This window comes from Daucus carota, chromosome 8 (assembly GCF_001625215.2).
Source record: "Daucus carota subsp. sativus chromosome 8, DH1 v3.0, whole genome shotgun sequence".
NCBI classification, from domain to species: domain Eukaryota; kingdom Viridiplantae; phylum Streptophyta; class Magnoliopsida; order Apiales; family Apiaceae; genus Daucus; species Daucus carota.
This window is the reverse complement of record NC_030388.2, coordinates 32209693-32234620: the sequence shown is the minus strand read 5'-3', so window position 1 is coordinate 32234620 and position 24928 is coordinate 32209693. Positions and strand designations below refer to the sequence as shown.

The window sequence follows — 24928 nt, the reverse complement described above, 5'->3', positions numbered from 1 at the left end:
AATAGAAGATTTTAAATTAAATCGAAATATAATCGAAAAATTGGTCAAATATTTATAGAAGTTTAATAAAGAATTTCACTCGTCAAATCTTATATAAGTACCGACCAATATAAGATAAAATAAACTATTCTACTCCCTCCGTCCCTTTTTATCTGTCCATTTTGGAAAAAAAAACACATACCAAGAAATACTTGATTGTATAAACTTTTTCATTAAATACTTCTAATTAATATCTTGAAAATGATGGAATACCCCTACTTTATGTCTTGAAAACATGAATTCAACCAAGTTTTAAATAAGTCAAGCCTTGAAAATTGAAATTATGAAGATATATTTGAAAAACTATCATTAAATTAGTTTTGAAAGTATAAATGGACAGATAAATAGGGACAAATTTTCACTTCCAAAGTGGACAGATAAATAGGGACGGAGGGAGTAATTTGTTGCAAGTTGCTGATTATACCAATGTAGATCTCGACATAAAATCTTCTATCATTTGTAAGCCTCATTGGGGCGAGCAATATTGAAATTTTGCAATGATGTATCCTTACCTGTTTATGACGCAGCAATGATTATATATTTCTTTTACACTGAAAATATTTTCCAAAATGTGTTCACTTTTCCGTTTCTTTTTTAAAGTCTCTTCTTCATAATTATATCTATAATCTCTAGTTTCTACCTACATGGTGGCTATGGCCGAATCTATTGAAAAGCTTGTGGTATATAAATTATTATTATTATTATTATAGTATATACAATTATTATTTTACATCCTACACATGTCAATATATTATTTAATTATAACAACTCCAAAATATTTGGATATACTAGTCACTCAAAATTTTCACATATTTTTAAGAATCTTAAGTGTATACTTAAAAATATTATTATCATATTTTTATTCAAAAATAATTTAAAAATAATATTTTTAAATATATAGCTATTTTTTGAAAATACGGGAAAACAATTCAATAAATAAATATACCCGAACATAAAGTATGGTGAGAAGTACGTGTTGGACCGAATGGGAAAAATATACTTCTAGTGGGAACTTTGATTTCGTGCGTTCAAATTCGACGTTTTCAATTCCAACACTAAACAAGAAACAAAACCGAGATTTTCAACGGAGTATTTAAGTAGAGAAAGTTAATACAAGAGACAAAGCGGTGGATGAGAAACTATTTTCTGCGTGTCTTTATTTATCTTTGAATTTTTTGTAAACCGTAATCTATAAAATGGACAGGAGGAAGCAGTTGAGAATACAAAATTATAGAGAATGGTCGGAAAATTCTTGTGTTCAGATTTCCATTGCATTCTATTTTTTTTGCCTAGCTCGCATATAATATTAGTCACCTGTATCGCCAATTATTGGAAACTAGAAATTTTATTTTTATAATTTTGAAAAACTGAAAACTGATTTTTGAATTTGATTAATCCTTTTCTAATAGTATAATTTTCAAAATTTAGGTAATTATAATATTCATATTGCGAATATAAACATAGAGCATATAAATGTAACAATGTTTATAGAAATAATATCTGAGAGGAGGCAAATGCCATGATTCACTAGACCGGCTTGAATTATTTGCTCACAAGCAAAAGCACATATGAAAGTGGTTAAATTCGTATCTATATAAATAAAAAGATGATTCTCGTTTCGATTTTGTTCTCTCTTTTTTCTGCGAGATTCGACTTTATTCTTTCAAATCCGAAAGAAAAGCTAGTTGAACTTAAACATGTGATGATTTAGAAAACAAGTCCATTGGGCTTCCATAAATATTTGATGGACAGGTTTGTATATCTGCCTAGTGACTATAATGTTTACTGGGCCTTGATTTATGGTTCTTACATTTGCATATCTTATTTTTCATTACATTTTTTTCATAAGAATTACCTAGCATCTTTCTTGAAACACCCTTAACTGTAAAAACCAAGACTCCTATAAAAATTACAAGTTTTAAGGAATAAAAGTTAAAATTCCAACACTATCAAAACAAATTATCCTAAATTCACCATGGTTTCAAAATATGACATAATAGATATTTATATTCTTGTAAAAATTGAGAATCGGAGTTATTCGTCTGACCTTTGATTGGAAAACATTTTAAGAAAACGGTAATTTCTAATTAAATCAGAATGTAATTGATAAAATATTTTTTAAAAATTAATTAATGATTAATCAATAAATTTTCAATAAATCGGATATCTTTAAAACAGAGCTTATATCGCCTATTATTATTGCATTAGTCATGAGAATTAAAATAAATTACAATTTGCTGTGCATGCATAGATGAAATATTCCTCCTTTCATACATTGAAAATAGTTTATATTTTGACAAAAACTTCGATTTTCTTTCTTCAAATCCAATCGAAAAACCAGATCAAATTCGAACATGCAACGGGCTGGAAAACTAGTCCATTGGGCTTCCACAAAAAATTTATCGACTGGGCCTTGAATTTTCAGTTACAACTTACATATGTTCATTCTGGTTAAATAATTTTTTTATTGAAATTACCTAACATTATCATCTCTCATTTGTAGAACCCAAACTAAATTTGTAAATCAAAATCTTTACAATTGCTTAACACTTTTCAGGCTTTCGCCGGACCTAATAGAAACTCCGGCAATGCTAGCTACCGGAGCAAGACCATTATTTCCACTTTTCAACACTGCCCAAGAAACTCAAAGTTCAAATTTTTCTCAGTTTTTCACCAAATTCTCGCCGACCCATCTCTCATTTCACTCAAATAAACTGACCCATTTTGGCTTTTGTGTTGTTCTTGGCAAGATTCGAAATGGGTTGGGTCCATTTGCTGCAAAAAGCCCAAGAAAAGGTGTAAATGATGTTTTGGAAATTGAAGGTTTTGATGAAGATGATGATTTTGAGGAATTAGATGATGATTTTGATGAGGAAGAGGGTGATTTTGATGAAGATGAGGATATGATTGTGCCAATGAGAAATATGAAAGAGTGGCTTGAGAATAAGCCATTAGGATTTGGAGAAGGTAAAGTGTATGATACTACGATTGAGGATAAGTTAGCTGAGGAAATTGAGCAGAGCAGGATTGCGCAGCTTGCGAATCTTAATAAGCTTAAGAATAATCCCGGAAGTGGTAGTTCTAAGAATCAACAAAAACCGAAAGGTTAGCTGGTATAATTCAATGTTGGTGTTATGACTTTCGATTATAATGTTCACATTGCTTATATTATCTTGTGTGCATTGACTTGGGAAGTTTTCAGAGGTTTTGTTCTCTGTTAACTGCATTGTTGATTTATTCACTGCTGGCTGGATTAAGGAGTCTGATTTTATTTGTTAGAATTTGTTTTTATTACTATTTCATATTTCTAGTGTTTTGTTATTCTAAGTTTTTCTGTTGAGATAGGGAATATGAAACTGATGTTGCTCGTTAAGTTGTTCATTTATGATCAGTCAGCTAGATAATGGTTGCATGTATTCAAGTCAGGTTGTGCAGACTGCAGAGTTCTTAAGCTAGTCGACCTAGTGTAGTGAGAATTAGGATTTCTGTTAACAAGACTATATATGGTAATGCTACAAGAATATTGAGAAAATGTGGGGTGCTATACACTATTATATATAAGTTGTTGCTGAAACATCTAGTGTTGCAATTTTCTTTCTTGTAATTAACATTACACTGTCAAGTACTCAAGTCTCAACCTTAGTTCTACATGCGCCTCCATCTTGTTTCATACAATCATACTTGATTGTTCTTGGGTAAGATTTTACCTATTTCATTTAGTTAAGTTCAGTTACGAGACATTCAAATACACAAACACACACATTGTCTTTATAGAAACTAGAACCTCGAATCATCCACTAGGCTACAATGGTAGGAATAAGTTATGACATTTATAATATCGTAGATTCGTAGTGGAGTAATGATACTCCATTTAAGTAAATAAAGGTATGATTGGGCTATAATATTTGAGGAGTAGCATGTCTACATGATAAGCCAAATTATTTTTGTTTGAGTGTAAAATATATGCAGACTGTGGTACACGAGAGTTGAGAGAATTTGCATACTACTCCAATATAGGCATCAATTTTCAAAAGTTGTTGTAATCATCAGGGGTGGCCCTGAAGTTCAAGGGGCCCTAGTCAAATCGGTTTATAGGGCCTTAATTCATATAAATTCCGTATGTTCTGCGAATGTATATATAAATGATTCTGAAATTTCGAGGCCCTAAACTTTTGGAGGTCCTAGGCGCAAGGCTGGTTCGGCTATAACCAGGGGACTCCTAATTATCATCAGTCAGCACTCAGCACTTATCCCTACATTGGTCTTGTTGGGTCCGTGTTTTAACATGTGGTAGGATATATTGTTTCAAAAGATTTCTTACACTGGCAGGAATTCTTCTTAAGCTACTGTTACTATGGTTATTTTTCATCTTGATGCTGAGTTCTTGTACTTGAGCTTGCAGTGCCAGAAGTCGTTTCAAGTGGAATTCGTGTACGCTTGGTTAATCTTCCTAAGAAAAAGAATATCATTCGGGATCTGCAACGGGCTTTTAAAGGATTTCCTGGAATGATTAATATAAGTCCAGTTGTTTCTGGAAGCAAGAAAACCAGGGAGCCCATCTGCACGGGAATTGCCTTCATCTATTTCAAGTCCACGGATGATGCGAATAGGTACTACTGTAATCTCATAAAAAAAGGAACAATAATGTTGTTCGCTCTTTTTTCTATTTACTGCTTACATAGTTTATATATATGGACTATGGTGAGATTTTATAAATTATAACTTTAAGTTCTTTTGTTTAATATTTGGCTCGCAGAAACCAAGAAGATAAATGATGCCATAGAAAGCTTGTAGCTATTACATGATCACAGAGGAAAAAGCATATATATTTTTTAATTCAAAATGTGAAGTTTTTGTGCTTGCAAACAATTAGAATCTGATAATGATTGCTTCCTAACATGAGGAAATTTGAGAAATTGTTAACGCAATATAAATGTTGGTAGGTTCATACAGACCTTCTCAAGACAAAGTATAGCTTTCGGTAAGATTCAAAAGCAAATAAAATTAGAGCTGATGGATTCAAGTTCTGCAAAGACTGCTTCTGAAAAGTTGGTTGGTAGTAATTCCGGGCCTCGTCTAGCATATATTAGTGCGAACAATGACCTAGATGCTACTTCTGACATCGAAACTCCTGCTTCAAACTCAAAGGACATTAGTGGAGAATATGACAGTGAAGATGATGAGCATATATCAGCTGTAGAAGAGGAAGAGAGAGAAACTGTGGAAGTTTTCAGTATGGTGGAACACAGCGAGGATGACGATAGTATGATGCCTAAGGAAGAGTCTCTATCCAATGCACTGTCGTCACAGCCGCTCAAAAAGAACCGCACCAAAAAGAAAAAGATTGTGGTCAAAGGGAAGCAAAAGAAGTCCGCAAAATTGAATATACCAGGATCTGCAAAAAGGTATATTCTGGGCTATGCATATGGTTTTGTAATTTTATTTTCTGCTGGAGCCAATATCGGTTCTCATGCACTCTATAATGCAGGTTAAAGATAAAAGAGAAGGCTGTGCTTACAGATGTATTCTCCAAGTACGGACAGAAGGCTGATGCAGCTGTTGTGAAATAACAAAGCCGATGAAGAATAGGTGCTTTGGTCGAAAACAAGATTAAAGAAGTAGATAGATGGCTGTAATTTTGCTAAAAGGTTGTTAAGAAAACTGTTCAGGATAAATTTTAAATGTTTTAGAAAGATTTGTAGAAACGATTGAATGTTTTAAGTCTGCGATACCATCTCTCCCTGTAATCTTCTACTCCGAGGTCCAGCAGTCAAAGGAGTTTGAATTTTTAACGCTTGAGAATCTGGTGATGAAATGCTAGAGAAGTTTACTACAAAAAGCTCCATATATGATGTCCTTGGAACTATCCACGCAGTGTCAACTATGAATCCAATTGATGCATTGGCCAGTCGAAATCTTATCACCACAAATTCATTATGATCATATCTGAGTGCAAAATTCTCCGGTTCATCTCGACAGGTATTTGTCTCTCGTAACTAATCAAGCTGATTACAACATTTTTATATGGATCTTGAATTGCTCAAGAAATTCGTGTTGGGTTCTCAACATCTGCGTCTATGATCATTGATCAAGTGCATTCCTGGAACATATCTGCATGTTGTTTTGGTCAATTTAGATATTAATTTAAAATCATGGTTGTAGAAATATTTATTAAGGATTAATCAACGAGTTTCAAATAAATCGGGATCGTTAGAACACTGCTTAAAATACATAAAATATATATATTCGTTTTAATTTATCAAAATTCTATGTAGGAAGGTATGAATATAGAATCTGCCCAATTAGCCTAACATACAGTCGCTAAACCTAATTCATCCTAATATCATTAATACAGATATTTTAAAAAAATTAATTTGATTAAAACAATAAATGAAAATGACTCTGAAATCTGAATCAAGAATTGATCCATATCAGACCAGTCAGTCATGCCTATATATAGCTGGCCATGCTGAAAGATGCAGAGTATACAGTTCCATTCGTGTCATTCTTGCTGAAATTAGTTTAGTCCGTCTTTGGACGGACTTTTAAGCTACTTATAAGTTAAGTCAAACGGTTCCCGGACTAGCAACACGAATGCATACATGGAGACGAAAGGAATTCTGGTTCTGTCGCTGCTACTTGCATTAGCAACTACTCTCGAGTGTGCACATAAATCACCTGGTATTAAAACAACAAAAGCAAAGACCGCGACAGTGCTAAGCATCGATGGAGGTGGCATCAGAGGCATCATTCCTGGAACCATTCTAGCCTTTCTCGAGTCCAAGCTCCAGGTCCTTTTCTTATCTCATATATCGTATGTTGCAGCATACTATTACTAGCGAGTATTAACTTGTATGGACCAAACCTATGTTTAGGAACTGGACGGGCCAACAGCAAGAATAGCAGACTACTTTGATGTGATTTCTGGAACAAGCACAGGTGGCCTGGTAACTGCAATGCTCACAGTTCCTGATAAAGATAACCGGCCTCTCTTCGCTGCCACAGACATCAACAAGTTCTACTTCGAGAATGGACCAAGAATCTTCCCACAGGACAAGTACATTTTTACCTAGCTAGTGAGCATATTACTTCCCTGCACAGTTTTTCATCATAGATTAAAATTCGGTTTTTGTTGTACTGTATAGTGTCTCTGCAAAAGGGCCAAAGTATGACGGGAAGTACCTAAGATCGATCATAAGGGAGTCATTAGGCAATATTGCCATGAACCAGACTCTTACAGAAGTGATCATACCAACTTTCGACATCAAACTCCTTCAACCAACAATGTTTTCTACCAGTGATGTATGAAGATCTTGACAGTACTGGTCTTTTTAATGTAGTTTTTGACATTTATAATTAACGTGAATTTTCAATTTTTTGCAGGGAGAAGTAAGTACATCAAAGAATGCATTACTAGCAGATGTTTGCATAGCCACATTTTCAAATCCTACATTTCTACCAGCACACTACTTCGAGACCAAATTTGAGGATGGGAAGACCCGCAGCTTCAATCTCATTGATGGCGGAGTTGTTGCAGTCAATCCAGTAATTTCTCTATACTCAACTGCAATTTCTGTTGATTTGTATCATCAAATTGAAATTACTCAAACAAACTCTTATCTGCGGAAACTAATCCTCAGACTCAGGTTGCCATAACACATCTGTTCAACGAAATAGTAAAAGGAAACTTCGAGTATGCAGATATCAAGCCAATGGACACTACAAAAATACTAGTACTATCACTTGGCACTGGTACAGCCAAATTCGAGGAGAAATACAATGCAAGCATGGCTTCTAAATGGAGTTCCATCGATTGGATCAATCCCATTATAGACTCTTACAGTGCTTCAAGCGCTGACATGCCTGACATTGAAGTCACGTCGTTATTTCAGTCCCTCGGGGCTGAGAAAAATTATCTGCGCATTCAGGAGAATAATCTTGTCGCGGACACAACTTCAGGTGATCTGGCAACCACAGAGAATATGAAGACACTGGAGAACATAGGGAACAGGCTGTTGGAGAAGTCAGTTGCCAGGGTGAATAGCGATACTGGAGCATACGAGCCCGTGGAGAAGGGAGGTACTAATTCCGATGCTCTGATCCGATTTGCCAAGCTGCTTTCAGATGAAAGGAAAATCCGCAAAGCTGATTAGCAAATTTGATGATTATTGGTTTCCTCAGAAAACCTGGATTGCTCTTTTCTCTTGTACACTTTCTTTAAATTCTTAGCATACTTTCTTTTCTTTGGACTTGTTCATGTTAATGCATCTTCTGTCACCGGAGATAAGACCGTACCACTTGAGCTATCTTATCGTGTTTACGACAGAAAATACTTAAAATTGATTGGTAATATAGGAATTATTAGCCAACGGTACCATAAACCTACAGACTCTTACAGAAATGATCATAAAAATGCATTTATCATCAAAATGTTTTCATCAAGTGATTATGTTGCATGAAAAAGCAAAACACTTCGAAATAATAGAACATTAAATAATATAATTACAGATATAGGTATAATATTATCAAGAAAATACGTGGGTGTTTGGCAACGACTTAGTCAGCTTCTGGGTTTATAAGTTAGAAGCACTTATTTTGTACCGTTTATGTAAAAAGTCAAGAAACACTTATAAAAAACTAGGAATGCTAGTTTTTGTTTCAGAGCTTCTACTTATTTATCAAACACTTTAATCACTTACAAGTCTTAACTTGCTTCTAATTTTACTCCACTTATTTATTTTAAGCAATAAGTACTTACCCAAACGCCCCGTACATAACACTAAACATTAACACGGATCACATATCTTAAAATTTAAAATTAAATAAGCTTACCAAAAGAATATTAAATAAATAAAATTATATTTCTTCAAAAAATAAATAAATGAAATTATTTAGCATGTTGAAGTTTGAACCGACTTGTCGCGGAAGAAACGAATTGAAATAAAAGCAGAGATAATCAAATCATCATCACAATCGAATCCAACGGTCACAGAACAATGTTGAGAAATGCTGTCCGTACGATCAAGCCACTCGAGAAGCGCTGCTCATTCTTTTCAGCTTATGCTCGCCGGAATGTTTTGAGATCCGGCGGCGCCGCCGGCGAAGATATGCTGATAGACGACGTGACGGCGACAGTGAAGCCGCTGGTGGAGCCCACTCTTCTCCAGCCACGTGTCGTTGTTTACGACGGCGTTTGTCATCTCTGTCACGGCGGTATCATTTCCTAAATCATCATCATTAATTATTTAATTAATTAAATTTATATTTATCTTTGGTTTTGTTTTGTGTATTGATATGTTGTTTGTTGAGAGTTTAGGGTTTAGAAAGGGTTTTAGGATGTGGTTTTGGAGGATTATGCTATTTTTAGAAAGTTTTCGAGTTTTCGAGCTTCTGAGTTTGAGTATTGTTAGTGCATATAAGTGTAAAGAACAGCCAAGCACGGAATTTGTGCTATGTTTTGTAAACACTGAAGAAATGATGCTTAAATTTGGTTCTGTTTATTGTAGTAGGGGTTTGTTCAGATATTCGGATATGATGTGTTTTCGGATTCTGGCTGGTAATTTGATGGGGGAAATTAGGATGTAGCAAGTGCGAGGAGGATTTTAGGGTTTTTCATAAAGATGAAGGTGATTGACTAACGGAAGGTGAATTTAAGTCGATAGTATTTGAGTATTGGATTAACTGGTTGTGTGCTCTTCAGTGCATTGAACGCGTGTGTGTCGGATAATGCTATTTGCATTTGAAGTGTGTTATTGTTTGATATATATGAATGTGTATTAATATATTGTTGTCCAATGCGATTGTCTCTGATGAAATGATCAAGACGTGCTTCGCTTTCTTGGGGTTTTGTGTTTTACAACTACTTTCTCTGAAATTGGTGTTGTAATTTACTTTTTGGTTTTGGTTTTGGTTTTGCTTGTACAAGAATAGCGGCTGTGAAGTGTAAGCACGAGGTGCTATATTTTTGTTTTGGGGGTACTAGGGTTTAGTTTCTTATATTATGTTTATATAAGCAAAGGATCTTTAATTCATATAACTTGGGAAAAAAAAAAAAGAGATAAGAATATGCGTGATTTCTTTTACTAACCATTAGTATACTTCACATGCCTCATTTGTGAAAGTTTGTATTCTGTTAACTGGATATGGTAATCGTAAGACAATTAGACAATGTTTTACATGCTTTATGTTGACTTCTTTTCTTCAAAGAAATTGAGGTAGTGTATCACCTTGCTTGAGTACAATCTGTTTTATAAAGTGCAGTTATATTTCTTCATGTTTCTTCTTTTTAGGGGTCAAGCAGGTAATTCGAGCAGACAAACACAAGAAAATTAAGTTTTGTTGCCTTCAGTCTAAGGCTGCCGAACCTTATATGAGAGTGTGTGGTGTTGAGCGAGAGGATGTTCTTCGCCGGTTCATATTCATTGAAGGCCCAGAAGTGTATCACCAAGGATCTGCAGGTCAGAAATCTCTGTAGCTACTTTTCTGCTCCATAACTTTCTTGTACAGAATGATTATAACTACATGTTTTTTTCTTCTCTATTGGGGTGCCAGAAAAATTATGCAAACCCTTGGTGACTTTCAGTAATTTTTAAATTAATTTTTTGTATCGTCACTGGGCCTGCTTTATATTGGTCTTGTTGTGCAGAAGGAATGATTTTCTTTTTATGTTGGTACTATATTTGTTTGTATAAAAGTTTCATATGTTCCGTCATTTTGCAGCTGCATTGAGGGTGCTCTCGTACTTGCCTTTACCATACTCAGCTCTGAGCTATCTTATGGTTGTTCCCAGACCTATAAGGGATGCTGCCTATGACTACGTTGCCAAGCGGAGGTATTCCTGGTTTGGGAAAGGGGACAGCTGCTTGGTTTTGCAGGAGACAGAGTTGCTTGAACGTTTTGTAGATAGAGATGAATTGCTAGATGATAAGCAATCCGATCCTTGATCAGCTCAGTCAGTGCTTTTGGATGCATGTTGGATCTTTTTCCATCACTGATATCTAGTCAGTTACCTTATATGAAAGGCTATGTAGATACATGTTGCTGGTAATCATATACACGGGAAATCTAGTTTTAGAGAGGTTCGGAACTTGATTGTTCTCACTTTGCAAGGATATGAAACATATTAATTATTCAATGCTATATATATGTCTTAACTAACTTGTTTCATTATTTAAGTTTAGGCATGGTTATTTCGAAAAGTTTTCGTAAGCTGATTTGGGATGTTCTTGAACTTTGGCAATACAAGTAATACTATCCTATTCGTAGTTTTTGTGAGGCTTCACAAAGGTTTATGAAAATATCTTTTCTTTGTAAAGACATTCTATGACAACGGAATCAGGGTATTTAGTTGGAAGAGCTATAAGGAGCTCGAAACACTTCTAACCATGCACATCACGCTCAAAAAGAGATGAATTGTTCATGGCGAGGAAATTAGAGATGCCATCATGTGACGGGGTTGCTGGTCCACAACATACAAATGATATTGAACGTAGAGATGCCACAGGCCTGCTAGTCCACGTTTGAACATAAAAAAACACTTGACATGAAAAACCCTAAGATGAGGCAATTTTCCGCTGAATGATATTATAATACCCTTGTATAGCATTTTTTTTCCACAGAATATATGCTTCTAACACATGTATGTTGACCTGGACCCATGTGACAATTCGCACAAGAACAAAAAAAGGTTTACGGTACCAAACAAGTAAACCAACAGTGAGGAAAAACACATGACCATTGCTGTCACATTTTAAGTAAATGACTACATCCACTTACAGTTACAGTTTCTTTTACAATGCAAACCACCCAAAAATGATTTCACTAATACAAGCTACTATTCCATACTGATTCTTTGGAGTCCTGTGCTTAGAATTCTCAGGAATGTGCTAGCTCGCACTATGTAGTAGCTGGCACAACCATTCAAACAGACCAAACTATTCTGTTAGTAATTTACTAATTGCTTTAGTTGCCATTCCATTCCTTCCAGTCCTTGTCCACACAATCTTGGGCCCATTTAACAGCGGCTCGTGCAGCTTGAGGGCCTCCAGGCAGGCCTCTCTCATTTAAAGTATCGGCCATGTCAATGAAAGGTTCAACCAAGAGAGTTCCAGGACCCCCATACTCCGTGTGCATAAAAGTACTGAAGATCTGTTGAGAACAAATGCCAATCAAAGTTATATTGATAGGTATCCACATGCCTTGAAACTTGAAAACTGAGAAAAGTTTTGGCATCTACAACAGACAAACAGCAAAAGGTATATCCAGGAATTAAGTACTTGCCTAGTGCAGTTTGCTTTATTCACTAGAACATGATTCGGAAGATTTATGACTACATATATTATTTTTGTGCTGCACACTTGTACTTAATTGTCAGATAATTACAAATTACAGAACGAATGAAAAAAAGTGATTTACCTTTTGAGCAATTTTGACAAGCTTCAATAGCAATTTTGGTATGTCACGACAAAATCGAAACTCATTCATCAATATATAATGCTTTGAAGTACTAGCAATCAGCAAAGTTGAGAGTCCAGTAACATCATCTACTGACACGACTCATGTCAAATATTGGCCTTTCTACAGCACTGTGCTACTCATGAATATCATTCAGTGACAAGATAGGAACTTAGTTCTGGATCACAATACGTTAAAGGCATGTTGGAGTTCAGCATTTTATGGTCTCTCTGTGTCTAATTTTTTGTATGGGTCATGAGTTTTTCAGTGACAACTTACGCGGTCTCAGTGTCCTAAAATTAACTTGAAGTAGATACAATGCATATTTTACTATTAGTGTTCTATCAGCAACCTTGTAAGTTCGAACCTCAATATATTTGCCATTAAGAGGTAAAATCCCTCTTGTTTTACAAACATACTGTACTTAAGAGGAAACGAGTCACCAATATGAGCAACGCATGTGAATAATCCTATTATCCTAACAAAGGTTCATGCCTAAACAAGGTTTTGGAAAAAAAAACATGAACAGAAATGTATTGGAGCTTATAATTCTATCACAATCCTATACTTTCTTAAGAAGCATGAAAACATCCAGGTAAATATAATCTAACAACTACATTATTAAAAGTTAAGCATGAGGAGGATTCAAAGCGGCTAATGCGCTATTTGCAATTGCTCGTTAAAAATTCCAATTACTTCAAGTAAGGGATTAAGAGATAAAGATTTGGATAAATAGAAAAAAGAAAAGAAAAGAAAGAAGGCCCATTTGCTTCAATTTTGTAGGTAAGACAGGCCCCTTTTCTGTTCTTATCCTACCTAAATTGGTTACTCTACTTAAAGTTTAGTTACAACAAAGCAATAGATGGGAGTGAAAGCAAGTTCTAGTACTTTGATAAATCCTTATATAAATCTTTTCTTAAACAGTTTGATTTATCAGGTTGTCCTTTCATCATAAGATAATTAAAGATGAGAGCACAAATAGAGAATTTAGTTTCCAACAAGGTTTTATACTAATATATTTGGTACCAAAAAGACAAAACTCATTCAGCTATATGTGCTGCTTTAAAGTCTTAGCAATTAGTATGTCTGGGAAGCAAATCCAGTATTCAGCAGTATCATCCGCTATAATTACTAGAGTACTAAAATGGTCTTTCTACAGCTCTGCTATGACCCATAAATAAGCCTACACAGTCTATCATATAGTGACCAGAAGAAATTAGTTATTCATCACAAAACTTATTGTAACCACCACATTGGTCTCAGCATGTTCAGGTCTTTTCTCGTCTCTGCAATTCTAACGGCTGCAGTGCTATACAGTGTATATAATAGCCTCAAGCTAATTGTCATGTGATAAGCAAAAAATTCTTCCCTATAATTTTACAAATTTACACACTTTGATAGGTGAAAGCTAGCAGGGCATATGAACAATTCTAGTAAAGGTCTCTGCCTAAACAAGTGAAAAATATAGACAAACCGAAATGTAATACATCTGATTTTGTGATTACTACTATAAACATGGATTTCTAAAAAAACCCTGTAACATCTTTAAAGAAGTAAGACTATCCACAGTTACATCGTTAAACAACCATCCTGAGGATTTGAAAATTCAAAATGACAAATAAAGCATACATCTTTAATCGAAAAGCTCATATTTTTAGGTGTAACCATGTAAGCCCAAATGCATCTTAAATATTCCTAAATCTTACAACTTTTCGAAAAACAAAGAAAACGAGAGACTCAAACTCTATAATCAGAAGGCAAGTAACATAATATATACCTCAGTACAAACTCCAATTACTTCATCAATTGAATCTCCAAACATATCTTTCTTCGAAAGTTTCTTCACTAGATGGCTCTTAAACTTTTCTGTCTCCTGCAACCACAATACAAATAATCACACAATAGATATATATGCATCCACACATAAACACTCATACTCTCTCCCTCCCTTCTCTCTCTTCTCTCTCTCTCTCTGCCTCCCTCCCTCCCTCTTTCTAACACACATAAATTTAATCTCTCTCTCTCTCTCCCACACACACACAGAGATACCTGTTGAGCAAATTCAGGAATAGGGTCAGGGAATTTATACTCCGCAGCATTACAAACCAACTTCTTGGCTCTGTTTCTCTCCTTTCTCAAGAACGAATTATGCAAACAAAAAGACGAATCTCTAGAATTTTGACCATTTTTGCAAGGCAAAGCAGCAGTAGCTGAAGAAGAGAAAGAGTGAGAAACTGAGGTCATGCTTGAAGGGAAATGAAATGAAACTGATGCAAGAATCGAAGCCATCTTTCTCACAACAATTAATCCTTAAATTGATGCAGTTCTTGAGCTTTTCTTTATCAGTTTATCAGTTGAGGATGTCCATGTGTTTTATCAACAAACAAATGATTTGGGGTTGTGTTTGTGTTACGACGGTCAACAAGGGCTTATGGAGGGGTTTATGGTTCTTTCTTTAAAAAGTCCTAAATGCCCTTCTGAATGCGAAAAGAAGCAAATAAAAAGAAGAAAAAAGTGATATATTGTCCCATTTCATTAACTTGTTGTGGTTGATTGCTCAAGAATAATTGCTTAAAAAATCAAAGCGACATTCAAGACAACATGATATAATATTAACAAATAATTATTTATTTTACTTTTGTATATAGGAAAGATAAAACTTTTAAGATGGATGTTACATAAAACTAATGTGAAAAGCGTAAATCGGTTCTAAACGGCAGGAGGACCTTCTAGCGCTTAAGCGGTAAAGCGGACGCTTAAGCGGAATTTTAAGCGGGTCAATAAGCGGATTAATTAAATATAATTAAACATTTAGTTATAATATTAATATATTTAAAAATAATATTATGTTGTGTTAAGAATATACATTTTCAATATTTTTTATAAAATATTTTTTTTTTATTTTTATAATATAATTATAGTTATATTATTAAAAATTAATATTTCAAAAAAAAATTTTAAAAAAAATTAGCAAGTCAACATCATTTTGACCGCTTAATCCGCTTAACGACCGCTTAATCCGCTTAATTGTCCGCTTAATTTTCAAAAACGCTTAATTTCCCGCTTAATACAAAATCGAAGCGCTTTAGGACCGATTCCGCTTAGGCGACCGCTTAATTGGCCGCTTAATGCGTTTTTTACAACACTGCATAAAACGACTTGACATTTACATGGAAAATCAAATATTAAAATTATAAATTGTGAAATGTTGTTTCGGGTCCCTGAGACAGTAGCATAATACGCATTCTTATGAGTGAGAAAATGATATAGTTAAAGATTTCAAAAAGAAGCAAGTGTCCGTGTACATGTTAATTTGAATGACATATATACATTATTCTTTAATTTTTTTTTTATCTTATAAATACTGAAATTTTAAATATTTAAAACATAAAGTATCAATATATATCATATAAAATTATGTTTATGACCCCTGAAATACAACTCCATTGTTTGGTCCAAACAAATAATTGAAAATATATCATATATAATATCATCACGCAAGTTTTACAGTTCAACAAAGAAACATTTTGCCCATGATTATATATAATACATTCATGATAATAATATTTATCATACACATTCGTATTTGTGTTTGTTATGGTTGTATATATTTCACTAGTAACAATTTGGAGTCTTGGAATCGATAAGATAAAATTATTAGCTTTTAAACTTATATAAATGGAGTAACATCTATTTTATAATATTTTACTAATGTTAATATAAAGGTTTTGATATCTTAAGATTGGATGAGAAATTAGAGCGAATTAAATAATTAAAAAAACAAAGATATCCTACATCTGGATCCACACAAAACATAAAATCATTCATACATTTTCTATACAGATAATGAGCATATTCTCAACTTTATACAAGCTGATTGATAGTAACTCTGTAATGTTATAACAGTAATACTGTCCATGGCTCCATGCGCCATACATAAGAGAAACCAATGAAGTTATTTTCCATGTAAAAAAAGTTTAGACTCGGCGATTCATGTCTTTACAAGATTAAAAAAGTTGTTCAAACTTTCCAGAGGACGAATTTTGTTCCGAGAATATCAAAGGTGTCATTCTTCAGATTTCTAGCATAGAAAATAAGTTATTTAATCTGTGTAGTATCTGAAAACATTTGTAAAATCTATATATTACTTAAAAACGTAACCAACTCAAAAATATAACCAACTCGGTAAATGATCTCACGATAAAATAATAATTCGTCCCACGACAAAATAACAACTACTCGTAATTCATCTCACCGACTCGACGTATGATGATAAAATAATATTTCCTCCGTCGTTCTCAATTGTTTACTTAACTGATGGACGGATTCGACACGTATTTTAATATTCTTATAAAATATAGTTTGATTAATTATTTTAAACTTTTTTTCCTAAATGGAGATTTTAATATTTAAATTTTTATAAAAAAATTAAAAAAAACTAAATTTTGAAAATATGTTTTATACGTGTCTTAAAATATAAAATACATATCGATAAATGTAAAAAGGTCCGTAAAAAATAAAAGATACTAAAAATTAACTCACTAAAATATTCGTAACTCGTCTGACGATAAAATATTAACTCTCTAAAAAAACATAACTCATAACTCATCTCACGACAAAATAATAACTCAAAAACTTAACTAACTTGTTGTAAATCGTTTGACGACAAAATATATGATTTAATTCTATACTAAAATGACAATACGTGACATCTCATAACTCATTTCGCGACAAAACATGAGTTGTTAATTAACAGACATGACATACATTTCCATTATCGATATATAAAATTATTTCCTTCCGAATATTTTTCTTTTTTTCCTCCTTTGCTCGAGCTTGACATTAAAAATTAAAAATTTCGCTATTTAACTTCGACCTCAAAAAAGAAGCGGCATACCTATAAAATTTTCGTACTAAGCTTACTGTTTTCTGATACTATATTCTCAACAGCCTTTCACAACTTCTGATTTCGCAAAGAACCCACACCAAATCATAGAAGCCAAGAACACAAAACACACACACCCTTTTCCACAACTTCAAAACTCACATATATTGTACACATGTTTTTATATAACGAAGCGAAGTTCGAAATAGTATACATGCAGGTCCAAGAGTCTTATGATCACAAGACTGCTACATAACAAAAGTTACAGGACCTAGCTAGCTAGGTATAAAGCTCAAGGACACTTGAGCCTGTTGCCGTGGGTGGTCATGTCGGTGTAGCACTTGCCGCAAGCCTCACGGTTACCATAAGTACCGGGTGGCACGCAGTTGCATCGTGCGCAACATGCTCCACAAGCCCTCATGCATACGTTTTTCCTCGCTCGCGCGCATCTCACTTGGCATAGCCCTTGACAGTCTGCAAAAAATAGTCAGTATACGAGATTCTAGTATATTTTTGTATCGAAAATTATTCGGCTTATTACTAAGCGGATTCGAATCTCATGAACCAAACGAAAGTTTCGATATAAGTTGTACATACTGGACGGATCTAGAAAGAGACATGGATGACACATGTCCTCCTAAAATGTATTATTATATTATTTTACTATTCAAAATTTTACAAAATTATATAAATAGTATCACAAAATTTTAAAATATATCAGGTATTTTTCAAAAATTACTAGATGCCGTTCAAAATTTGAATTTTAGGTCTGCCCTACATGGAATTAACCTAAAGAACGTACCAGCATAGGTCAAAGGCGTACTGTTGGGTCCTTTGACCTCATCGGCAATCTCAGAATCAGATGAAACCTGAAATATATTTTTTAAAAAATAAAGTAGTTAAGATATCAAGTCTCATGAATTATGTACTGAATGAATAGATATTCTGACATGCGTGTTTGTGTAATAAACCTGGAGAGTACAGAACAAGAGCAGAGCTACGAAAACAAAAAGCCTCAAGGCCATTGCGCGTTGTGTGTATGCGTTTCAGTGCAACTGAGAGGAGGGTTTTCAAGGAAAGAGATGAGTTTTGCACATGGGTATATGTTCAATTTATAGGGAAATCATGAATATGTATATTCTGTGCGCTTGACACGTGGCATTAAGGTTTTACACTAAATTTGCTGGCTATGACACGTGTCCCATAAGTTTTAAATTATTAGTAAATAAACTCAAATATTTAGTAGTTATCCATTAATGTATTGGAAACAAAATTGTTCAGACCAATTTTGTCATCCTCTCATTGTTAGCCTACAATACAGTTGTACCACCTGTTTTTTAACACATTTGTATTATAATATTTTATTAATATTAATATTAATATAATATTGAGGTTTTATTGATTTTGAAATGGACAAATATTTTGAAATAATTTCTTTTCCTCTGAAGTGGATATGTATTGTGAAATGGGGGAGTAGTTATTTATGTATTTGGTACTATGTCACTAAAACACCGAAGTAAATAAAGTTTCTCAAAAAAAACATTACTAAATAATAAAAAGTTTACTGGAGCAGATTATTCACCTGTTTATCCATTATTTCCAGTGATCTGTTTGATGATTGCTCCCGCATTAACATGTGTAGTTTTATATTTTTTGAAATTAAAAAGGCGTTATGTCTTGTTCTATATCTTCTAAGATTGAAAAAATGTTATCTATTTGTTTCGCCAGGAAAATACACAACAACAAATTTGTTTTGTACTTGAGGCTTGAGCTAGGGGTGAGCAAAACCGGATATCCGGTCCGGTTATGAATTATAAACCGGATATCCGGTTTTTCGGATCACCAAATTTTCATTCCGGTTCCGGTTCCGGTTTAACCGGATATCCGGATATCCGCTTAAATCGGATCGGAAAACGGATTATCCGGATCCCGTTTCAATGTATTATTTTCTGAAAAATGCAATGGATTACTTCCATTAACATCTCAACTATATTCCAGGAAGACTACGTCCATGGCTCCATTCGTTCATGCATGTAAAATAATACTCCCTCCGTCCCATTTTAACAGCCTTTTTAGAATTTGGTTGTTGTCCCAAAATAAGTGATTTTTTCTTGTTTTCATGCACTATTTGATAAGTGAATTTCAATTTTACCCTTCATTAATGCAGCTTATATTTTCTATGCAATACAACTATTAATTTAGTTTGACTTTATTAGGGGTAGCTAGGTAAAAATATTCAAATAAACACCTCAATAAATGTAAAAATTGGTTTGTGTGCATCTCTCTAAAAAAGCAGTTAAAATGGGACAGAGGGAGTAACAATTTCAGATATATTATTTGCCTTCACAACTTTTAGGCTTCTTAGTTCTTACTTTTTAAGTCTTAATGTAGTTGGTAATAAAATTGCTACGTGATCGGTGAGTCAGTTCTGAGTGGTTGTGATCAATTGAAAGTGAAATTGTGAAAGACCAGAAGTTTAGGAGACCTAAACTCATACTGCTACTGTAAGAGACTAATAATAAGTTAATAGCAGAGTCTTAACACTTTATTTATAAATAAAAAAGATACTCCCTCGGTCCCTATTTATCTGTCCACTTTGGAAGTAAAAATTTGTCCCTATTTATCTGTCCATTTATACTTTCAAAACTAATTTAATGATAGTTTTTCAAATATATCTCCATAATTTCAATTTTCAAGGCTTGACTTATTTGAAACTTGGTTGAATTCATGTTTTCAAGACATAAAGTAGGGGTATTCCACCATTTTCAAGATATTAATTAGAGGTATTTAATGAAAAAATTCATACAATCAATTATTCTTTGGTATGTGTGTTTTTTTCCAAAATGGACAGATAAAAAGGGACGGAGGGAGTATAATATAATATTTATAAAAATATATTTTAATTAAAATTAATAAACCGGATCGGATCCGGATATCCGCTTTCTTATATATATATGATCCGGATCCGAATCCGAATTTAGAGAAAAAAACCGGTCCGGATATCCGGTCCGGTTTATTCGGATCGGATATCCAAATTACCGGATATTTTAAATCGGATACCGGATCGGAAAATCGGATAATCCGAATTTCGGATTTTTATGCTCACCCCTAGCTTGAGCTATTAACTAAACAAGTAAACCTGCATTTCATTTGTTACACATATTTATTATTATGACTTAAAAATTCGACATACTTAACTGAAATAATTCGAATATTTGATATTTTTCTCCTGTAGATTGCAAGATTACATAATTATGACGAAGTTTATACTCCCTCCATCCCATTTTAAGTGTCCACTTTGCCAAAAAAAAAATTCCCATAATATGTGTCATACTCTTTAACCCATGTAAAATTTATACTATTTCCAATATAGTATTAAATACAACCAACCACCCCTCATAAATATATTTAGAAGCATTATGAATGTATAGTGTAATTTGAAGTGAGAGAAGGTCCAATACACAATAATTAATGAGATACGTAATTAATATGTATGAAAACTAAGCTGATTAGTTGTGGAAAGATGATGATAAAATCATTACATTAATTATTTCTTAATATGTGTGAAAATTGCAAAGTGGACACTTAAAATGGGATGGAGGGAGTAGTATTTTCATAACCAAATTATATCACATGAATGCAATACTCTACTTGCTATTTATGTCTTCATAATCAAAATATATTACATGAATGCAATACTTTGTTTACTATTTTGTATGATGAATTAAACTCTTTAAAATAAACACACTTCAAGGAATTAAATCCAAGTACATGTTGAAAGAAGAAGTTCTGATATCAAACATGTAATAATTCGTGTAATCTTATCATTTCGGCCATACAATAAACTCGATCTAATGCTCTAGCATTTGATAGTAATATGAATTTAAAATAAGAGTTTGTTTCGGTCATACAATCCATATATGCTAAACTTTTAGTGTTATTCAGCCCGAACCATTCTGCACACCAAAATATTTATAATTTTAGGACGAAAACTAATTAAGTTAATATTTATATCTTTAAAATGTCACTTAATAATTCATTTTATTACGAAACGAAAATAGTAGCTATTCAAACTTCAAATATTTGTATAAGAAAACATTTTTAAATTATTGAATCCGTATATTATTTTATATTACTTAAAAACGTAACTAACTTGTAACACGACAACGTAATAACTCATCAAAAAACATAACTAGCTCATAACTTATCTCACGACAAAATAATAATTCACTCAAAAACATAACTAACTCATAACTCATCTCACGACAAAATAATATGATACGTAACTAACTCATAACTCATCTCACGACAAAATATGATACGTGACTAACTCATAACTCATCTCACGATAAAATATGACAACAAATCACTTCAAGACCGACGATATATGATTTAATTCTATACTAAAATAAAAAAAAACGTAAGGATCATTTAATTCTATACTAATATAAAAAAAACATTTTGATGATATATGAGTTAATAATCATTACCGGACATGACATAAATTCCCGATACCAAAATATATAAATTATTTCTGCCAATAGTTTTCTTTGCTCGAGCTTGATATTAAAAATAAAAAATCGCTTGTTAACTTCGACTTCAAAAAACAGGCTCGCATACTTATAAATTTTTTATATTAAGCCTTACTATTTTCTCAACAGTCTCGAACAACTTCTGATTTCCAAAAAGAAGCATACCAAATCATATTGGGTTTTTCAGAGGGGTTTTAAGCCCCGCTTCTGTTGTTTTAAAAGTACTTATTCGCACCGTTTGTGTAAAACGAGAAGCACGTATGAAAAATTTCCAGCTTGTGTTTCATGACTTTTACTTTTTTTCCAAACACTTTAATCACTTATAAGTCTTAACTAGACTATAACCTCTATTTTTCACTTTTTTTACTTTAAGCAAGAAGCATTTATTTTAAGTTCACCCTAACGGCCACACAAGCCAAGAACACTGAAAACACACACCCTTTGTCACAACAAAACTCAAATATACTGTATACATGTCTTTAATTTCATAACGAAACGAAGTTCGAAATAGTACATCCATAGTACAAGAGCTAGTCTTATGATCACAAGACTGCTACATAACAAAAGTTACACCACCTAGCTAGCTAGGTACAAAGCTCAAGGGCACTTGAGCCTGTTGCCATGGGTGGTCATATCGGTGTAGCACTTGCCGCAAGCCTCTCGGTTGCCATACGTGCCGGGCGGCACGCAGTTGCATCGTGCGCAACATGTTCCACAAGCTCTCATGCATACGTTTTTCCTCGAATGCAAACCGCATCTCACTTGGCACAGCCCTTGACAATCTGCAACAAAATATAGTCAGTAAACGAGATTCTAATATATTTTTGTGTCGGAAAATATTCGGATTCTCGTTAACCGGATTCAAATCTCGTGAACCAAACAGGTCATGTGGTAGTAACCGAAAACATGTACATAACCTAAAGAACGTACCGGCATAGGTCAAAGGTTTGACCTGATCGGTTATCTCAGAATCAGATGAAACCTGAAATTATTATTTTTTGAAAAAATAAATAAAGAGTTAGTAAGATATCAAGTCTAGTGAATTATGGTGAATAAATAGATATTGTGACATGCGTGTTTGTGTAATAAACCTGGAGAGTACAGAACAAGAGCAGAGCTACGAGAAGAAAAAGCCTCAAGGCCATTGCGCGTTGTGTGTGCGCGTTTCAGTGCAATTGAGAGGAGGGTTTAAGGAAAGAGATGAGGGCATATGTTCAATTTATAGGGAAATCATACATATGAAAATCCTGTGCACGTGACACGTGGCATTGAGGTTTTACACGAAAGGCTTGCTTGCTATGACACGTGTCTCGTAGGTTTCAAATTATTACTTCTTCCTCCGTCGCAATCAATTCTATACAGTTTCCTTTTTGTATATCCCATCATTTCTATACATTCCCAAAATAACAATTTTTTATAATATAAAACATTACCACACCCACTACATTCTCCCACTATCTCCATTATATAATAATAAAAACACTATTACACCCACTACTCCACTATCTCAAATCTATTATTAAAAAAATATGTGAATCCCACCGCTTTACCTACTTTTCATCTAACTTTACTCATTTCTTACAATTTTTCTTGGTCTCTCTATCCGATCTCAATGTATATAATTCATTGGGACGGAGGGAGTAGTAAATAAACTTAAATATTCTCACTCCCCTGTTCTCTTTTTTCCATTTTTCTGACTGATATGCATTTTTAAGTTGTATATTAAATATATCGTATATTCATAAATTTGTTTTTAAATTTTCACCTTTGTAAAAATTTAGTTAAAATTTTTATTTTAAAATAATTTTTCAAATTATATTTTATGAGAATTTTAAAATACGTGTAAACAATTGAGACGTGGGGAGTAGTTATCCATTAATGTATTGGAAACAAATTTGTATTCTGTGCAATTTTGTCATCGTCTCATTGTTAGCCACAATACAACTGTACCGCCTGTTTTTTTTATACAAGTTCAATGCAATCCAGCTATTTACCGGCTGTATTTGTTTGTGTGCTGGCATATTGTATTTACTTTTTATAAATTTAAGATTAAAATTTGGAGTGTGCATAACTTTTTTTTTTTTTTACGAAACATAACTTTTAGTTTCATAATTTTTTTTTTTAAAATAGGAACCCGCAGCCGCTAGTCTGTGACCAAGAAAATACACGTCCCCTCTTTAACCAGCTCAACCAATCCTCGCGGGTTTTAAGTTTCATACTTTGTTAAAAAAGCATAATGATTTTCAACCAAAAAAAACCCTTAACTAAAATATGAGTTGGCATATAAAAAAAATAAATATCCAACCTCTTTATAAAATGACACTCTCATAGTCATCTCTTTATCTATGATTATGACCAACCTCCAATGGATAATTATATCTGTAAAATCTCTACAGATCTATAAAAGAAATCGGTAGGAAGATTACATATCATTTATTACCGTATTGAATTAATATATTTTATTTTAATATTTTGAAATATTAGTAACATACAATTTTGAAATTATAGTCAATCAATATAGGCATACCACTAAAGCACGATGTCTTCCCGGTTCAGCAAATTTTACACAATATCTTACAAATACAATTTAGCCAACGATTATAGCTCATTATGTTGGAGATGATCTGACAAATTATTTCACTCATACCACTCGAGAACTAATAAAAATTTCACAAAAAATAAGATAATATCATTTATATAAAGAATTTAAAATAAATAAATTAACAAAATTAATATAAATTACATGGATAAAGTTTTTTTGCTTAACAGAGTATAAAACTAAGTGTCAAAACAAAATTCTTCCGAGACTATTTATTACAATTTCATTCATTTCACATACATACATGATATTCTATTCATTTCATCATTTCAGATACATACATGATATTCGATTGAATAAAATAAATTTTAAGATATTAAATATATATCTTGTCCGAAAATTACACTCATCTCAACTCATTTAATCATTTCATGTTAATGAAAGTGAGATATTTTACCTTTTTTTTGGGGGGTCAGAGTG

At 33.2% G+C, this 24928-nt stretch overlaps 4 protein-coding genes, 1 long non-coding RNA gene and 1 other non-coding gene across 6 annotated transcripts; 3 read left to right on the top strand and 3 right to left on the bottom strand.

Annotated features, from left to right (window-relative positions):
* The first annotated feature begins 2516 nt into the window (after window positions 1-2516).
* Window positions 2517-5831, top strand: LOC108199439 (uncharacterized). Its single transcript, XM_017367246.2, has 4 exons — window positions 2517-3144; window positions 4442-4649; window positions 4983-5444; window positions 5528-5831. Exons 1-4 carry the CDS (start codon window positions 2628-2630, stop codon window positions 5607-5609), a joined length of 1269 nt encoding a protein of 422 aa, XP_017222735.1. The 5' UTR covers window positions 2517-2627; the 3' UTR covers window positions 5610-5831.
* Window positions 5832-5877: 46 nt separating this feature from the next.
* Window positions 5878-8325, top strand: LOC108199440 (patatin-like protein 1). Its single transcript, XM_064083290.1, has 6 exons — window positions 5878-6018; window positions 6475-6830; window positions 6915-7096; window positions 7185-7341; window positions 7423-7584; window positions 7680-8325. The coding sequence occupies exons 2-6, from the start codon at window positions 6642-6644 to the stop codon at window positions 8190-8192; spliced, it is 1203 nt and encodes a 400-aa protein (XP_063939360.1). The 5' UTR covers window positions 5878-6018; window positions 6475-6641; the 3' UTR covers window positions 8193-8325.
* Window positions 8326-8955: 630 nt separating this feature from the next.
* On the top strand, window positions 8956-11192 carry LOC108199441 (uncharacterized). Its single transcript, XM_017367248.2, has 3 exons — window positions 8956-9252; window positions 10329-10496; window positions 10759-11192. The coding sequence occupies exons 1-3, from the start codon at window positions 9036-9038 to the stop codon at window positions 10980-10982; spliced, it is 609 nt and encodes a 202-aa protein (XP_017222737.1). The 5' UTR covers window positions 8956-9035; the 3' UTR covers window positions 10983-11192.
* Window positions 11193-11755: 563 nt separating this feature from the next.
* On the bottom strand, window positions 11756-14912 carry LOC108199442 (protein PLASTID REDOX INSENSITIVE 2, chloroplastic). Its single transcript, XM_017367249.2, has 3 exons — window positions 14542-14912; window positions 14270-14365; window positions 11756-12186 (listed from the first exon to the last, which is right to left on the bottom strand). The coding sequence occupies exons 1-3, from the start codon at window positions 14779-14781 to the stop codon at window positions 12001-12003; spliced, it is 522 nt and encodes a 173-aa protein (XP_017222738.1). The 5' UTR covers window positions 14782-14912; the 3' UTR covers window positions 11756-12000.
* A 2785-nt stretch (window positions 14913-17697) lies between these two features.
* LOC108198586 (uncharacterized) lies at window positions 17698-18447 on the bottom strand. The gene is made up of 3 exons (XR_010286294.1): window positions 18349-18447; window positions 18180-18246; window positions 17698-17851 (listed from the first exon to the last, which is right to left on the bottom strand). It is a non-coding gene; the product is annotated as an uncharacterized LOC108198586 (transcript).
* A 4113-nt stretch (window positions 18448-22560) lies between these two features.
* Window positions 22561-23114, bottom strand: LOC108197034 (uncharacterized). Its single transcript, XR_010286493.1, has 3 exons — window positions 23001-23114; window positions 22840-22891; window positions 22561-22691 (listed from the first exon to the last, which is right to left on the bottom strand). It is a non-coding gene; the product is annotated as an uncharacterized LOC108197034 (long non-coding RNA).
* Window positions 23115-24928: the final 1814 nt, after the last annotated feature.

Coding starts and splice junctions, on each gene's coding strand:
- LOC108199439 (XM_017367246.2), top strand. CDS start 2,628: ATGCTAGCTACCGGAGCAAGACCATTATTTCCACTTTTCAACACTGCC. Junction 3,145..4,441: donor GAATCAACAAAAACCGAAAG/GTTAGCTGGTAT, acceptor TTGAGCTTGCAG/TGCCAGAAGTCGTTTCAAGT. Junction 5,445..5,527: donor ATACCAGGATCTGCAAAAAG/GTATATTCTGGG, acceptor TCTATAATGCAG/GTTAAAGATAAAAGAGAAGG.
- LOC108199441 (XM_017367248.2), top strand. CDS start 9,036: ATGTTGAGAAATGCTGTCCGTACGATCAAGCCACTCGAGAAGCGCTGC. Junction 9,253..10,328: donor TTGTCATCTCTGTCACGGCG/GTATCATTTCCT, acceptor TCTTCTTTTTAG/GGGTCAAGCAGGTAATTCGA. Junction 10,497..10,758: donor GTATCACCAAGGATCTGCAG/GTCAGAAATCTC, acceptor GTCATTTTGCAG/CTGCATTGAGGGTGCTCTCG.
- LOC108199440 (XM_064083290.1), top strand. CDS start 6,642: ATGGAGACGAAAGGAATTCTGGTTCTGTCGCTGCTACTTGCATTAGCA. Junction 6,831..6,914: donor TTCTCGAGTCCAAGCTCCAG/GTCCTTTTCTTA, acceptor ACCTATGTTTAG/GAACTGGACGGGCCAACAGC. Junction 7,342..7,422: donor CAATGTTTTCTACCAGTGAT/GTATGAAGATCT, acceptor AATTTTTTGCAG/GGAGAAGTAAGTACATCAAA.
- LOC108199442 (XM_017367249.2), bottom strand. CDS start 14,781: ATGGCTTCGATTCTTGCATCAGTTTCATTTCATTTCCCTTCAAGCATG. Junction 14,366..14,541: donor TTCCTGAATTTGCTCAACAG/GTATCTCTGTGT, acceptor TTGTGGTTGCAG/GAGACAGAAAAGTTTAAGAG. Junction 12,187..14,269: donor TAATTGGAGTTTGTACTGAG/GTATATATTATG, acceptor TGTTCTCAACAG/ATCTTCAGTACTTTTATGCA.